The sequence below is a fragment of the Dama dama genome, chromosome 15, assembly GCF_033118175.1.
Source record: "Dama dama isolate Ldn47 chromosome 15, ASM3311817v1, whole genome shotgun sequence".
NCBI classification, from domain to species: Eukaryota; Metazoa; Chordata; class Mammalia; order Artiodactyla; family Cervidae; genus Dama; species Dama dama.
This window is the reverse complement of record NC_083695.1, coordinates 56076837-56095369: the sequence shown is the minus strand read 5'-3', so window position 1 is coordinate 56095369 and position 18533 is coordinate 56076837. Positions and strand designations below refer to the sequence as shown.

The 18533-nt window shown below is 36.2% G+C and overlaps 1 protein-coding gene across 2 annotated transcripts in view; it reads right to left on the bottom strand.

The window, feature by feature from the left end:
* Positions 1 to 234: 234 nt before the first annotated feature.
* The window catches only part of MINPP1 (multiple inositol-polyphosphate phosphatase 1), a 33136-nt gene continuing 14837 nt past the window's right edge, over positions 235 to 18533 (bottom strand). Inside the window, exon 5 of one of the 2 annotated variants that reach the window (XM_061162104.1) lies at positions 235 to 3676. In XM_061162104.1, coding sequence (XP_061018087.1) covers positions 3283 to 3676 — 394 coding nt within the window. In that variant the 3' untranslated portion in view covers positions 235 to 3282. The remainder of the gene's footprint in view (positions 3677 to 18533) is intronic. The other variant, XM_061162105.1, reaches the window with a different exon arrangement.

The window sequence follows — 18533 nt, the reverse complement described above, 5'->3', positions numbered from 1 at the left end:
CAAAAGTACTCACTCCCTCTTTTTCTTCTCTCTCTCCTCACACACACACACATACACCAATTTAAAAATAGCTTAACAGACTGATGTGAAGGTGCTTAAGGGTAGGTTAAGCTGATAGGTGAGTGGAAGGAAATGCTTAAGTGAGAGAAAAAGAATAGAAAACTCAGTGATCTGTGATTCTATGAGAATTAAGTGACTGGGTAAGTTCAGGAGAAGAGCTAGATAAAAGGCAAATTACATTGTAATGCAAATATTTATTTTCAGCTTACATTTGGCAGAATAGTCCAAATTCCAAGGATCATTAATGAACTGTATGAAATACCACCTTAAAGAAATACATTCCAAAAATTTATACTTACAAATTCTGGTTTGGCTGTATGTAGCTCCCAGATATTTAAAGTCATGCATCAGTTCCACAGTTTACAAAAGAAAGCACTCAAAGGTATAAAATTTGACTTTTGCCTGAAAAAAATGAAGCTTCTTTTCAAGTTGAACTCTGCTTTCAGTGTTAAAACTAAGATCAAGATTATATACAAAGACAGTTTCAAGCGCAGGATTTTGTGTTGGAGAACAGAAACTTCAAAATGATAAAATGACTATAAAAAAAGAGTAAAAACAAACACACTGCACACATCAAGTTGTAGACTACAGACAGAAAAATGACTAATGTTCATAGGCTATTTTTTAATTGACCAAAATCTCAGAACCGATAGTGATTACATTTTGGCTTAACTGATATCATGAACGAAATCTTGGTGGCCAAAGGTTATTTTTCAACATTCAACTTTTTATATATCCTATCTGAGATAAGATCTTTTGCTTTTATCATAAGATTCTTCAGTTTCAGGCATTTCCTAAGTGAGAATAATAGCACCAGAATAATGTCACAGCCTCTGTAACATTAATGAAAATGGACCATACTTACCATCTATCCTGAAATAGTTTACATACCAAAGACTACAATGATAACTATATGGTTTTACTTAACAATAAATAAATAAATAAATAATAAACAATTTCTATGAAAACTTCATGAATCAAATTATTTAATGTTCCAGATATCAAGTAAATTTGTTGTAAGGTCTTTTAAGATAACCCCCTTGAAAGAAAAACTAGGCTTATTCAACTTTAACATGCTCACAGTCTGAGTCTAGTGTTTGTAGATATAAAGTACATGACTCATGAACTGATATTGTTGATTTGTGATAAATGATCAAAAGTCTTGAAAAACAAATATATCAATTAAATCAATTATTCAAGAATGATATACACAGTGAATTCCTTTTTATAGAAAAGTTTAAATTCCCACAATACTATAAAATTTCAGAGTCAAGCATGCAGTGGAATGGTGAATACTGAACTTCATGTTGGTGGTTACCAACAGGCAGGCAGCGAGGGAAAAGCATCAGGAAGACATACAAAAGTCTTCAATTCTTATTTGATCTAAACCAAATGATATAATGTTAATTTTGATAAAACAGTATGATGGGCATGAATATACTGTTCTCTTCTTGTCTGCCTTAGACAAATTCTTAGAAAATTATTAACATCAGATCTTTGTAGGAATAATCAGCAGTGTATTGATGCATCAGTAATATTTATCAGCTAATCATCTATTCTGTGAACATCACTCATTTGAAGATCAATGATCTATAGATAAATGATCTATGCATCTTTTTATAATTTCAATATACAGTTGTAACAATTTATTTAGATTTTGAACAAAATGGATTTCCATTCTTAATAAGTGAAAACCTAAGAAATTTTTTATTCTTTAATTGGAGGAAAATTGCTTTACAATGTTGTGTTGGTTTCTGCCATACAACAATGCAATTCAGCCACAATTTTATATATATATATAAATATATATATATATATAAAAATATATTTACTCTCCTCTTGAGCCTTCCTCCCCAGAAATTTTTATTGGAAGAAAATGTCTTTATATCACCTGATTAGTCAAAGCTGCCTGAAATGCTATCCTTTTACCATCAATTATTGATTGTGTATCAAAATGGAAAGCAGAAAAAAACCTGGTAGTAAAGTTATAAGAATTATGTTTATTACTATAGAAACTACTTTTATGGCATTTGATAGAACTCAGTACTATTGCTTTGAAATGGGTTCATATCTGTGAAAGGGCTTCCCTTGTGGCTCAGATGGTAAAGAATCTGCCTGTAATGTGGGAGGACCCAGGTTCAATCCCTGGGTTGGGAAGAGCCCCTGGAGAAGGGCATGGCAACCCACTCCAGCATTCTTGCCTGGAGAATCCCATGGACAGAGGAGCCTGGTGGGCTACAGTCCGTAAGGTCACAGAGTTGGACATGATTGAGTGACTAAGCAGCAGCATGTGTGAATCTGAAAGCCCACCCATATGAAGTCAGTCTTTACAAAAATGAAGAACAAACATGAAATTAAACCTCAAAAGATATATCTCACATAACAGCAAAATATACAAATACAAGCAAAGTGACAATTTTTAAAAACACATAAAGTAAAAAAAAAAAAACACAAAAAAACACATAAAGCAATGGATTTAAGTTTGATTCTATTTTCTGTCTTGTTGCTAATGGTCCTCTCTGTTCTTCCAGTTATATATGTGAAAGAGGTATGATAATTAAATCACAGCCTTTCAAGACTCACTAAGAGGTTAAAAGGAATTATTGAAATCGTGTTCAAATACTTTATAAATACTCTTAACAAAGATATTATATTATACTTTGTCTTCCTTCAGTGAAGGTGTTCTTTTAAATTTTACTGTTTCTTAATATTGTTTCAAATTCTCAACTAGAGATGTTAATTTATTCCAAAGTGATACTCCCAGTGAATCATAATAGTTCTGATTAAGAAGATAATACTAGAACTATGCTACCTGAGGAAAAATGAAAGAATGGCAGCACAACCTGTAAAGTTCCTAGACTTAGTCAAGTTATGGACTGTCCAACTGACAAAATATTTTGTTACTTCAAAACTTCTGTGTATCATTTTCAAATCATGTTCTATCTCAGTGTGAGATTTCTTACATAAATAGGAAGAATTTGATTTCTGTAAACATATGTAGTGCCAGTTATCTCTGAATAGATTTCCCATAAGAGAGCTGCTTCAGTGAAGAATCATTCCTTACACATCCATGTCCAGACTCAAAAAGAAACATTTTTCTTTGAATAAACAGAAATACCCAAGAAATGTTAAAGCTTTCTGTACCCAGGGACTGCCCACCTATTCCAAGCATGGAATCACTCCCTGGAGAATGCTGATGAATTAAAAATGTTTGGCAGTTACTCATAGCTCATCAGATGTGTTCACCTTTGGTAGTTTACATTCTTCACTGGTATGACAACTCTGAAGGATGTCCTTATAGTGGTTCTTCAGATCTTCATACAAAGAAACAGTTTCTTGTGAGTGAGCCAATGGTAACACTTTTTCATTCAGTAACATCTGCACTTGGAATTCTTCTTTAGGAGTCTTAGCATTTTTACAATGGTAAAGCACAAATATCAGGTTTGAAGCATAGGGTACAATGTGACCACTTCGGAACTTCCGATGCATCTGCTCTTTGTAATTGTAAGCTGTTAGGGGTTCCTTGTCTTTGAAGTAGCCCATAAGAGAAAGCAGTGGAAGAAGGGTCTCTGCATGGCCAAACTGGAGGATGACTGGAGAGGAAACTGGCTGAGAACTTAAAAGAGAAATAGAGAAAAAGATACATATAAACATTTTCTACATACATAGTAATTTAACATAATAACCACACTTAGAATTAACACACAACTTTCTCATCTTTTAAAAATCTTTATGTAAACAACAATATGGCTAAAATTTTGGATCACTGAATATTGTAAATCTATCTAAAACACACACATTATTCTTTAAGCTTAAAGAAAGCTGAGTCTTTACTGGTAGATAAGGGAACTTCAAGTTGATATGGATTTCAAAACTATATTGCCTTTCTGTGAATGAATCTGAGCACTTGGCCCTTAGTAAATATTGATTACTCTCTGGAGCTCTTCTGAATGAATTTCAAATGTTATTTAATCTTTAGCGAATTAGGACACTATTCAGTAAATTTCTTGGTTAAAACCAAGTCTGAACAGTGAATGGTAATGCATATAATTCTTCAATGTTTTATGAGACCTGACTTGGTCACCAAATGTCAGAGAGTCACAAAAGGGTAAAGACACAACCTATTCTAGCTGATAAACTAGATCTGTGGTTGGGAATGGAGTTTATACACTGCCAGAAACAATAGCTTTCAACACATGAGCTATGTCACCTTTTTATTTTCTTTCAAGTTTTCTATGATTTTTCTCTGATAAACACTTATTTTAAAAGTAGCAGTAGGGCTTCCCTGGTGACTCAGTGGTAAAGAATCCACCTGCCAATGCAGGAGACATAGGTTAGATCCCTGACCCGGGCAAGATTCCACATGCTGCAGAGCGACAAAGCCAGTGTGCTGCAACTATTGAGCCTGGCTCTAGAGCCCAGAAGCCACAACTCCTGAGACCACATGCCGCAGCTACTGAAGCCCGTATGCCCTAGAGCCTGTGCTCTGCAACAAGAGAAGCCACATCAATGAGAAGCCTTCATATTGCAACTAAAGGATAGTCCCTACTTGAGGCAACTTGAGAAAAGTCTGAGCAGCAAAGAAGACCTAGCTCAGCCAAAAATAAATAAATAAATAAACAATTTTTTAAAAACAGCAGCAAATGGCTATTTAGCCTTTTCTCCAACTTTTATAAAAAGACTATGGCTTTTGTTCTTAAATATAATTTGTAAGCCTATTCAAACACAAAATCCAAGGAAGACAGGATAAATGTATACGTGAGGCTGATTTACTTTGCTGTACAGCAGAGACTAATACAACACTGTTAAGCAACTATATTCAATTAAAAAAAAAACAAAACTATTCAAACACAGTTAACCAAACATTAGGTTACAAATTTTCTAGGAGGACAGCAATATGTGCAGCAGTTTCTGAATCCTCCTGATTCCTCACATAATAGATGGAACAAATGGATAGCAGATCCAAAGCCCAAGGGAAACAATCACAACTATTTTATTCTTTTCTACCAAGTCTTTTAAATGCCATGTGCACTTTACATTTACAGCAATCTCAATTCAGACCAGCCCCATTTTCAGGTTCTGAATAACCCCATGTGGCTGGCGGCTACTGTGTGCAAAAGCGTTCGCTAGGCAGTGGAGTGAACAGACTTACCTACATACTTGGGTTCAAAAGTCAATCAAAGACAAAATAGGAAAAAAAAAGATAATAGACAAACAACACACACAGATATGAAACAAAAAAAACGTGTGCCGGGGGAAGGGGAACAGACTAACAGGGCTGTGTACAAATGATGAGTTCAAAGTCCTATTAACTTCACACATACAAGCTACAGAAGAAATTAAATCTAGATTGTTACCCAAATTTAAGTTTTAAACCTAAGATTCCTTAGATTTATATAAAGTGCAATAAATCCCACTTTCTCTTCTGACTGCCTACTAAGTCACATATTAAAATCAGCTATTTTTGAGAAGAAAGTTTTTGAGAAAAACTGTGGTTTGAAAATGCTTATTGGGAGTTTTATGGGAAATCAAGTTTATATATAATTAGATTCACATAGGAAGCCAAATCAACAAAAATAAATGACTGTCTTGTGCCATATGATGCATCTAAATTAAAGAAAATATTTTAGAATTTCAAGAAATTTTCAACAGAAAGGAAAAACACAATTTAAAAAATAAATGCCCTAAATATTATCTTATTACAGATCAATCTCCATTACAAAAGGATGAAATATACAAAAAACAGTATTTTTAAAGGTCTGGTTAAATCCATAAACACAATAGTGATAACGAAAGACAAAGGTAACTACATATTAGAGGGTCAAAATTAACATAGCCTTCCTCAAAACAATGTAAAAAACTAAAACATCAGCTTACTTAGAGATTAAATGTACTTGCAGAAAATAGTAAGTAACTTATAATTCTTTGTAGGTTATGTATTTTTACAATAATGCCAGATATAAAGGAGAAATGTGCACAATTTCCCTCCTAATTATTTTTTGCTTACCTTTACCCTTTGTGCCTTGGTGTCCTGCACACAGAGCAGATGCTATAGCTACTCCAGAAAAAGAAGGTGGCTGACGTCCCTCGTATATACATACAAAAAGCACTGGACAAAAATGCATGTGCCCAGTTTTCTGCAACATAGTAATTATACTCTACACCTTGAACTCAGTTTGCTGAGTAATAGAGTGTATGCAACTACATTTTTATTGTAGCACAGAAGAAAGGGAATATGTCAAAAAAATGACAATGTTTAGCTTCAGAGAACCTGTATCTAGGTCAAATGTTTCAACTCCAATGAATAAGTAATAGCTATCTGGAACACTGTACTGAAGTTGTATCCAGATCCAATGGATACAATTTCCTAAACACTTTCTCCTTTATAGATGAACATCTTTGCCTTGCCAGCCAATCTCCTCCTCTTTATCTCATTTTCCAGACATAATTAAAATCACTTTGCCTATTTCTAAGACACCTAATTACAAAATACGGCACTAGTTTGTATCAGTTGGTACTAGTCTGCATCAGTTGGTACTAGTTTGGTCCCTGACTTCTTGTTTTTTGATAGCAATATCACCCCTTGTTGGGTGTATTACAAACCACATAAATATGTGTGTGTGTGTGTGTGTCTGTGTGTGTATCATACTATCACTTGAAACAGATTACCACTTTAAGAATTACGTGTAAATCATTCCTAAATGTATGTACACAAATCTCTATTAAGCACAGAATAAGAAGGTACTTCACTGGTTTAGTTTGTGTGTTCTGTGTGCTAAGTCGCTTCAGTCATGTCTGACTTTGCGACCCCATGGACTGTAGCCTGTCAGGCTCCTCTGTCCATGGCATTCTCCCAACCCAGGGATCGAACCCAGGTCTCCTGGATTGCAGGTGGATTCTTTATCATCTGAGGCACCAGGGAAGCCTTGGTTTGGTTTGTATCTTTTTTTATTTTTTATTTTTTTTTTATTTATTTATTTATTTTTTTTTTACTTTATTTATTTTTTTTTAATTTTTATTATTATTATTATTTTTTTTTTTCCAGTGGGTTTTGTCATACATTGACATGAATCAGCCATGGATCCACATGTATTCCCAATCCCGATCCCCCCTCCCACCTCCCTCTGTATCTTTTTTTAAAATGCCAAGGAATTGTATTAAAAATCTAGCTTAGAGAAATTTTATCTCACAGAGAAAGCTTTTTTATTTTATAAAAAATAGAAAAGAATGCCTTATGAAACTTTGTAAAATATGCTATCAACATGAACATAAAACTAAATCTCTAAAGTGGTCTAAAATTATCTTTAACCACCTCCATATTTTCATACTGTTCATGGGGTTCGCAAGGCAAGAATACTGAAGTGGTTTGCCATCCCCTTCTCCAGTGGACCAGGATTTGTCAGAACTCTCCACCATGACCTGTCCGTTTTGGGTGGCCCTACATAGTTTCATTGAGTTAGACAAGGCTGTGATCCATGTGATCAGACCAGTTAGTTTTCTGTGACTGCGGTTTTCATTCTGTCTGCCCTCTGATGGAGAAGGATAAGAGGCTTATGGAAGCATCCAGATGGGAGAGATTGACTGATGGGAAACTGGGTCTTGCTCTGATGGGCGGGGCCATGCTCAGTAAATCTTTAATCCAATTTTCTGTTGATGGGTGGGGCTGTGTTGCCTTCCTGTTGTTTGACCTGAGGCCAAACTATGGTGGAGGTAATAAAGATAATGGCGACCTCCTTCAAAAGGTCCCATGAATGCATTGCTGCACTCAGTGCCCCCAAACTGCAGCAGGCCACCACCGACCCACACCTCTGCTCCTGGACACTCATGGACAAGTCTGGGTCAGTCTCTTGTGGGGTCACTGCTCCTTTCTCTCAGGTTCTGGGGCACACAAGCTTTTGTTTGTGCCCTCCAAGAGTCTGTTTCCTCAGTCCTGTGTAAGTTCTGGTGGCTCTATGGTGGGGTTAATGGCAACCTCCTCCAAGAGGGCTTATGCCATATCCAGGTCTACTGCACCCAGAGCCCCTGCCCCTGTGGCAGTCCACTGCTGACCCATACCTCTGCAGGAGACACTCAAACCCAGTTCTGTCTCAGTCCCCGTGGTGTCTCTGGGTCCTGGTGCACACAATGTTTGTTTGAGTCCTCCAAGTGTCTCTGGCGGGTATAGGGTTTGATTCTAAACATGATTTTGCCTCTCCTACCATCCTGTTGGGGCTTCTCCTTTGCTCTTGGACGTGGGGTAGCTTTCCTTGGCAGGATCCAACATTTGATGCTTTGAATTGATGCTTTTGAATTGTGGTGTTAGAGAAGGCTCTTGAGAGTCCCTTGGACTGCAAGGAGATCCAACCAGTCCTAAATATTCATTGGAAGGACTGATGCTGAAACTGAAACTCCAATACTTTGGCCACCTGATGCAAAGAACTGACTCATTGGAAAAGACCCTGATGCTGGGAAAGATTGAACGCAGGAGAAGAAGGGGATGACAGAGGTGAGATGGTTGGATGGCATTAACGACTCAATGGACATGAGTTTGAGTAAAGTGTGGGAGTTGGTGATGGACAGAGAAGCCTGGCATGCTGCAGTCCATGGGGTTGCAAAGAGTTGGACACGACTGAGTGACTGAACTGAACTGAAACTCCATATTTTATACAATTCTAAAAATCTTTCTTCTTGATTTTATTTCAAAATAAATTCAGAGCTCACAAAATGTATAGGTTGGATTTTAAGGGTAAAAAGCAGAATTTATCACATTCCTAAATAAGTTACAAGATTAAAAATAAAAAGGTTAAGTAATTTTTGCATTAACTCAAAAAGTATTCCCAATAGATAAAACCTCAGAATATAAATCACTAGACTCAAACAAAACTTTTTCTTCACTATTTGTTTTTCTTAGCTGGAATTCAACTTGGTAATCCTTAATGGTTCAAGTGCCAAAACTAGAATAAATATAATTATTCTTCATGTAATCTTCTTCAAGGCTCCCTAGAAAAGCAGAAGTAAAACATCTAACTTATAATTATGAGGTACATAATTCAAAAGAATTTACCTAATAATTTTTCAGTCCTCTTAGACCACACACTTCAAATCAAGGGCCTACTTAGGGCTAAGAATGTGAGAATGCTTTTCTTCACTTATAAACAATGACTAAACAATATGTGGATCTCATATTTTGGGCTTCCCAGTGGCTCTGTGGTAAAGAATCCGCCTGCCAATGCAGGAGCCACAGGAGACGTGAGTTTGATCCCTGGGTTGGAAAGATCCCTTTGTGGAGGAAATGGCAACCCACTCCAGTACTTCTGCCTTATGCACATGCATGCAAGCAATATGTAAACTGATTTATACTTTATTGTTTGAAACTCAATTGAGAAAATATCAAACTCTGGGTATAAAAAAAAAACTCAAGCTTTCAGTTTTCAGTCTGTAAGGAGCTTAGAAACTGCTGTTCCATCCTAAAAACAAAGAGCCAAACAAAATGAAAACTTAACGGTTCATCTTAGATCCATTAGAGAGGTGAGGTCACAGGTCAAACTGCTGCCCCCTAAATTGGAGAGACAGGCAGACACAGAGAATCATAATTTACAGGAGCAGAAACCTCCACAGGAACCCATGCCAGGGTCAGAAAACTTAAAACTGTAAATTGACAAGTTGCTAGAGGCTTGGTGTAGACAAGTCTAAGAGTTAAAAATTTCAGGGGACCTGTCATAGTCGGGATGTGAAGTCTGCCAGATCCTCACAGTGAACACCCCTCTAAGCTATCTGCTAGGAACTGATTTACTTCTTTAAGTACAAGCCCAACTGCTGTTTGAAAGAACCAAAACCCCAGCTTCTTCTTAAATATATCCAAGTTTCAAGGATACCATGGGAAATTTTCTGGATTTTATTCCCAAGCTTATTCAAAGCAAAGTTGGTTTATGATTAAGTCCAAAACACTGGCATCAGTCAATGGGTTACAGTGTGCATGTATATGCCTGAATGAGGGAATACAGAAGAGTGAGTGAGTGAGTGAGTGTGTGTGTGTGTCTGCCTGTCCAGGGGTTGGAGGGTTAGAAAGACCAGAGAGAACAAGAGAACATAATGTATGGGAAGACAACAGGGGCAAGAATGTGAAAAAAAAAAAAAACCACTTCTCAATTTACTCAATTCCTAATATAAGGCCACTGCACATAATTTTGTCAGCAAATTGCAGAGACCATAAAGACTGCTACATTCCATTCTACCTGGGATCCCACATAGTTTTCTTTGTATCATATGGCCATTCAATAAACAGAGTTGTGAGGTTCAGGATGCCATGACAGAAAGAACTAGCTTTTTACCCTTAACTAAAAACTGCTGTCTTTTGGTAGGAAGATGTAGAATTTTTTTAAAGGAGGAACTGCCAAGGCAATCAGCAATGACATGTATTCAATACTCACTGTGTCTATAGTTTTATAATTATTTGGGACATGAAACCATTTGAAAATCTAAAGGAATGAGATTTCATCCCAGAGAAATGCTCAAACCCATAAAAACTTGAATACAGTTTTGGGAGTTCAGACTCTACACATCCTAAGAATCCCTCTGCTGTATATTACAATCTGACATCCTGAGGAATAGTGCATCTACAATTGTGTTCCACATTAGCTTTTATCTCCTGCATTATGTGTATTTCAGAGAAGTCTAATAATTTTGTCCTAATGAGCTCAGCATTAATGTCTAAATAGATTAATTTACATTTTAAATTTACACACAACACCAAATTAAGGAAAATGCAGATAGTCTATAATTTGCTTTGAACATTTCTTTTTTTTCTTGAATCATGTAGTTTCTCTTCTTTATATTCTGACTGCATACTCCAACCCTCCAACAAACACAGACTTCTATTAGTCACATTTCTCATATTAACTACATCCCTGACTTGTACTGATATTCTGTAAAACTTGCAGCACAATGTCTCAAAAAAAAGCAACAAAGAACAAAAAGGCATGTAATGGACCTTTAATTCTGCCCTATCCCTCTGATAAAAATGCATTAAATTTGAGATATCACATTTTCCAAAAAGTGACAAAACCACTTTTAACAGAGGTTCATTTTAGCTTTAAAAAATTTAAATTTTTTAAATTTAAAAATGTTAACTATCAATATAAATACAAGAAAACAAATGAATAACTTATATGAATTCTATGTAGAAATACACAGTTGGAATTCTAATATTTTCAGGTTGAAATCTGGTCATGACTTCTCATTTCAGAAACAGGGAAAGGACAAGTGAATTAACTAATGTCATCTAGCAAGTAAGAATGCAGTTCTCCAAATTTCAGCCCTCTTTTTACTTACATAAATTGGTATGGAGATTTTATCAAATCTTCCATTAAAAAGGAAAGTTAAGTTGAAGTCTAAAATTATGTTGTTGAATGAGGTTTGATGACTATGCATGTGTTCAAAGTAGATAAAACACCCAGAAAAAAGCTCAACCAGAAAAACAACTAATAATTGCATGTTTTCTCCTAAATGTACTCAGCTTAGGTTTTTCTAAGCTCTTAATTCATGTTTCACACTCAACTAATGTTACACAAAGTGTATTTTTAAACGTGATCTGAGAATATCAAATAGAGCTTTAGATGACTCGTGTAATTCCCACAATTATGTAAGCGCACAAATAAGCAACATGAACTGCCAGAGATATGAGATGTTTTGGGAAGAAAATTACAAGGAAAAAGAATTTAATCCTATTTTATATCAGATTGAAGCATCAGTTCCAAAGAGGCATTTGGAGAAGTATCAAATTTGACATTTTAACACAAATATAAAATGAAATGATTTAAGCATAAAGTTTTTTCTCAAGAAAAATACATAGAAATAACTTCTGCTTTCAGCCAAGATGTAGTAACAGGGACTGGATTTACCTTCCTGCCTTAAACTACTATAAAGCCAGACAAAAGATGTGAAAAGGCAGTTTCCAGATATTCAACAATAGTGAGAATAAGAGTGAGGGGAGGCCAATCCCCACAGCTCTCCCATCTTAACTGCCTAGTTTCCAGGCTGCAGCGCAGGGCACGGGAACCCAAACAGGGTATGGCAATCTTCCTGAGAAGATGAGACAGAACTGGAAATTCATGGAGGCCCAACTGACTAGAATTTACAGGCTAGGATACCAGAGAAGAGAGATGTGCAGTGACTCCTCTCATGATTTCAGTTAGTCCTGATCAACTCACGGTCTGTGAGAAAACGATCCAAATCCAGGCAAAAAGCACTGAACACAAAGAACTGGAAAGAACCCCCAACGCTAACACAAGGCCAGGAATAGTTTGTGTTCACACAAGCCATTACAGGAAAATCTCAAAATATACAGGGTACCAAACAGATGCTCAGGAGGAATTGCCTCGAAAGTGTCACAAAATTAGCCCATAAAAGACATTATTATAAAAACAAAAAAGGCAAACCACAGTCTAGGAGAATATACTTGCAAAGTATAAATCTGAGAAAGACTCTGTATCTAGAATATACATTAAAGACCTCTTAAAACAACAATAATAAAAATGATAAATAACCCAACTAAAAAATGGCAAAAGATTTGAACAGACACTTAACCAAAGTAAACATATGGATGGTAAATAAGCTCAGTGTCACTAGTTGTATGGCTGTTAGCATAACTGATATTATCTTGAGCTCTTAACCGTTTTTCCTGTCCCTGCCAGGGCTGTGATGTGTAGTACTGAATCACTTCTCTGCCATCGAGGGTTTTGTCGTTAAAGATATTGTTGAATAATCATGAGGACCAGGTGGCCTCAATGCTCTGTTAGTCTCCAAACAATGAAAACTTTCACTGATGTATTTCCAGTGCCCAGGGAACTAGTTACCCCGTCTGCCAGTCTTGACTTAGAAATATTCATCCTATACCCAAGCCTATACCCTCACATCCTAGGTTAACTGTCAAACTGCCCCAATGCCCAATGAGCAGTGCCAAGTACAGCTGTGAAAGATTCCAGATCATTGTCTGCCTGATCCTGATCCCACCTTGTAAGTTATTCTGTAATAAACTGATCCACTGATTACATGAAGTTGCCCACCTTTTGTTTCATTTTCATGATGACTTCTCAGTTTGGTTGGCATTTTTCATTCCATCCATCCTCCAACACTAATTTTTAGGGAAATGAAACCAAAACTACAGTGAAGTGCTCCAACACACCCATGAGAATGGCCAAAGTTAAAAATAATCAATACCTACCATACCAAGTGCTGGCCAGGAAATAGACTAACTGTAACTCACACACCGGTGGGAGAGTTTGGCAGTTTCTAAAAAAGTTAAACATACACCTACATATGACTCAGCTATTCCATCTCTAGGTATTGTTGTTGTTTTTCAGTCATTCAGACTTGTCTGACTTGCCAGGCTTCCCTATCCTTCACGATCTCCTAGAGTTTGCTCAAACTCGTGTCCATTGAGTTGGTGATGCCATCCAACCATCTCGTCTTCTGTCATCCCCTTCTCCTCCTGCCTTCAATCTTTCCCAGCATCAGGGTCTTTTCTAATGAGTCAGCTCTTTGCATCAGGTGGCCAAAGTACTGGAGCTCCAGCTTCAGCATCAGTCCTTCCAATGCATTAATTACCCAAAAGAACTGAAAGCATATGTTCACACAAATGTTCACAGCAGTCTTATTTGCAGTAGCCTCAAATTGTAAATGATCCAAATGTCTACCATAAAGAGAATGGATAAACAAATTGGATAAACAAACCCATTATATCCATATAATGGAACATTAAGTAAAATACTTAAAAGATGCATGCTTCTTGGAAGAAAAGCTATGATAAACCTAGCAGAGACATCACTTTGCTGACAAAACTCTGTATAGTCAAAACTATGGTTTTCCCAGTAGTCATGTGTGGATGTGAGAGCTGGATGACAAAGAAGGCTGAGCACCTAAGAACTGATGCTTTCAAACTGTGGTGCTCTAGAAGGTTCTTGAGAGTCCCCTGGACAGCACAGAGATCAAACCAGTCAATCCAAAAGGAAATCAGTCATGAATATTCATTGGAAGGACTGATGCTGAAGCTGACACTCCATTACTTTGGCTACTTGATGTGAAGAACTGACTCACTGGAAAAGACTCTGATGCTGGGAAAGATTGAGGGCAAGAGGAGAAGGGGGCGACAGAGGATGAGACGGCTGGATGGCATCATTGATTCAATGGACATGAGTTGGAGCAAACTCCAGGAGACAGTGAAGGACAGGGAAGCCTAGAGTGCTGGCAGTTCATAGAGCTGCAAAGAGTCAGACACAACTGAGCGACTGAACAACATGTAAAATACTAAATGAAAAGGAATAAACGACTGATACTCAAAACACAAATGAATCTTATAACCATTATGCTACGTGAAAGAAGCCAAACCCCTAAAAAAGTACACATACATCCTATAAGGTTCCATCATATAAAATTCTAGAAAATACAAAATAATCTATAGTAACAGAAAGCAGATCAGTGGATCTGCCTGGGAATGAGGGGTGGGAACTATATTAGAAAGAGTCACAAGGAAACTTTTGCAGGCAATGGATAGTTCATTATCTTGATTATGGTGATAGTTTCATGGCTGTATAAACAGGCAAAAACTTATCAAGTTGTGTACTTTAAATATGTGTTTATTTCACATCAATTATACTTAAATAAAGTTAAGTGTTAAGGGTTGATATGACCAACCTCAAAGACTCTTGCTCCCATATAGACTTTACCAAACTCCAATGGCTCAAATCAATTCTTCTTCAGTATTGTTTTTTTACCCGTTTTAGTGCTGTTATATAGACATGCTCCAAAATAGGACATGCATGCCTTGAGACAATAATTTAAATGTCTTCATCTTTGTATATACCTTCCATTGCCTACATAATTAGCTGTATTGAATTTGAGTAGAAGTAAAACTAAAATCAGGGAAGCACTTAAGAGGTAATGCTAAAATCAAAATGAGAGACGATATTAGTTTGAATTGAGGTGGAAGCAGTGGGGGTGAAAAAAAGTAAAAGAACTTGATGTAAAACTGGAAAAGAGAAACAACAAAAAAATACCACATTATGGTGAGTAGATGCAGAAGGTGAGGGAGACAGAGTCAAGAATAATACATGGGTTTGCAGTTTAGATGCCTAGGAGGATAAATGACTACAGAACTGTGGATATTCCTTCATTATATACTGAGCACCAACTGTATCACATGTATGTTTTAGACACTGAGGACAGACCAGGGAAATAAAGTTCTAGCCATCACAGACCTACAGTCTACTGAAAGTCAAAACATGTCTTTCCAAAAGACAAATGGACAGCTGAATTTGAATTCAAAGCATAGCCAGGCTAGTTATATTAACTTTTACCTTATTTTAGCCAGTATCTTTCAACAGCTAGCACTAGAAGAGTCTGTGGTACCTAGTTAAACTCATGGAACAATAACTTCAGATAACAAGTTCGGAGAATTTAGAATCTGCATACACTTCTAAGAAATTCAAAAGACAAAGCTCACTGGTTACAACTGGCTAAGTAAACACTCAGTGCCACTATACTTTTATTTCAATACTGCCATCTTAGGTTAACACGTGGAACTACACAATTTTAAAAAGCCATATCCTTATTCAATAGTGAATGAAAAGGTTGAAAAAAGATTAATGAGTTATTTAATGACTGTAACACATATTTACAATAATTAATTTGCATATCTGAGAGTATCCCTGACAAAATGGAAGATCTCATGAGGTAAGCAATTATATAGTTCGGAATATAAACCTTTCTGTGAAAAAGCAGGAAGTGACTTACTGAATCTCAACTAAAAATAAAAATATACTAACAGATAATGGAGAATGGGAAAGTAGAATAAAATGCAGATAAATCTTACTTATTCAATAAGCTTAACCTGCTTTTCTAACCACAGCTGTTTAAACAGCAATAGCTGTTTAAATTTGCTTAAATACTAAATTTACTGGTTTTAACTTTAATCCCATGACTTTGGTGATGGTTTAAAGACGGAAATAACGTCAAGATCCTAATAAGTGTCAAGGACGATGGATCTGGAGGACTGGTTATATTTAACCAAAATATATTATCAATTATCAATTATTATTATTTACAATCTCCAATTTTTCTGTGAAGTAAAATCACACTATTAGAATCATGTTGAAAAATATTCAGAAACATTGAAGAATATCTTTAACATTCCTATAAAAAGGTAACAACAAAAAAAGATCACAACCTGTGTACACAGGACTGTCTCAATATGGGGTGGAGGAGGAATAGAGAAAGCAAAAGTAGCCTCAGAACTCTAGAAATGAGTGAAGACATTTCTTCAGATAATATTAAGGACAAAATATTGCTTCTGTATATATGTACACAAATACACATATAAACACACTTAGTATAACGTCTAAATGCAAATACAAAAAAGTCATGAAGTAAAAGTAATATTTTGATAAAAATACATATATTTCATAAAAAATACAAATACAAAATACTCTGTTAAAACATTATCATTATACCACATTGGTGTGTGATATTAGTAGTGGAGGAGGCTAGGTCTTTTAGAACATGGGAACTTTGTATTTCCATCCATTTTTGTTGTAAAACTGTAAGTGCTCTAAAAAATAAAGTCTATTAGTTTTGGGGCTTTTAAACCTGTTATTCTCTATGTACTGAGTATATATTGGTTTTCTTGAGAAGTATCCTAAATTTTGGCACTGCTAATAAAATTGGTTAGTATCATTCTGTTTTCTGGAAAGCAATCTGACAGAAGTCTCTAACTTCAATTTTCCCCTTTACCTGTTCAAGAAGATTTCATCTTGATGCAGCTAAACAAATTAAAAAATCCCTAATCAGTCTTTTAGTATAGAGAAAACCAGTACCTGAAAAGTACCTGCCAGTTTCTTCACAATAAGTGCTGACTTTCCTTCCTTAGCTAGAAAAGGAGGCAGTGGCCAAAAAAATTTTGTCTTACAAGATCAAATTCTCCTTCCTTTTATACTGTTTTACCCAGTCTCCTGCATTGCAGGCAGATTCTTTCCCAGCTGAACCATGAGGGAATAACCATACTGTTTTACAATCTTACATAAATAGTTATATCACAGCCCATGGCTTTTTTATACATTTCTATTTTCTCTAGATTGTAAGAGTCACAAGTGCAATGACTTTGTCCAGCTCAGATGATACTGTCTGACATGTATCACAGTAGATGTTTAAAATACTGTTGAATGAATCTTGTTTTCAGTTCACAAATACAAGAGTAATCCTCCAAAAGAAGTAAAAATGTTCTCTATTTTGCTGATGGAAAAGGAATTAATTTAAGTAATGAGCTCAAGAACATGAAAATTTGAAGAGGGTAAGTACTAGAAAGTATTTGTTTCTACTATCTGAATAATCATGGCAGCAGGGGGAGGAAAGGTGTGTCAGTGTCTGACAAAGACATTAAGGACATGTTTTGACCAGAGAGCTGTCACATATGGTAACAATACCATATCTGTATCCTATATTATACGAAGTGCTTTCATAGAAATTATCTCATTTGATTAACAACCCTTGGAGTCAGGACAGTAATTCCCCTTTTTAGAAGTGAGGAATCTGCAGCATCAATAAAGGAGAACTAGGACTCAAAACCAAATCTAAGCATCTGCTTACTACATCCCATGGCTTCTATATTACCGAATCTTGTTCAACAAGACAGCCATGACATGAAAATTAGTCTCATTAGCTTCTGAGTAGATAAACACAATCAGCTATTACCTAACATAATGGAGTAGTCAGTCCATTGCAATTTTTTTTCCCACTGTACTTCACTTGTGGGTAAGATAAGCAAAGCATAACAAAATAAACCTGGCATTTCATTTTAATATAAATCATATATAAGGTATATGTTTAAGAAGATTCTTTTTAAACGATTTTACTTTCCCACCAAAAATGCATAAGGTTTTCAATTGCTCCACATCTTATCAATACTTAAGAACATTTTTTTTTTATTTTAATTTTTTCTTATTTTAGCCAGTGAATAGGAAAAATACTTAGTCCTTTCCTCCTATGTTTCTCATTTCCTCTCATGCTCCTAATGTTTCTGACCCTTCTGGTTACCATGTGTGGAGCGTTGTTCCACTCTAGGCAATACTCTGTGACACCAGATGGCTGTTCTATGCATTATCTCCCACAGGCTAAGGGCTCAGTCCCACGAGACTGCCCCCTACTTCAGGTGCCAACTGTACGTAGTAGGTCTTCACTTAGGTCACCCACAACTTCTATCCAGTATGGCTACAGATAGAAGGCTCTCATGATCCCCTTAGGTTTAATGTGCTAGAGCGGCTTACAGAAGTCAGGAAAATACTTGCACTCACCAGTTTACTATAAAAGAGCAAGATAAAAGACAGATGAACATCCAGATGGAAAAGGTGCACAGGGAAAGTATGTGGGGAGGGCACAGAGCTCCCATGTCCTCTCCAGACATGCCTCCTTCTCAACTCCTCTGCTTGTGCACCACCCAGAAGTCC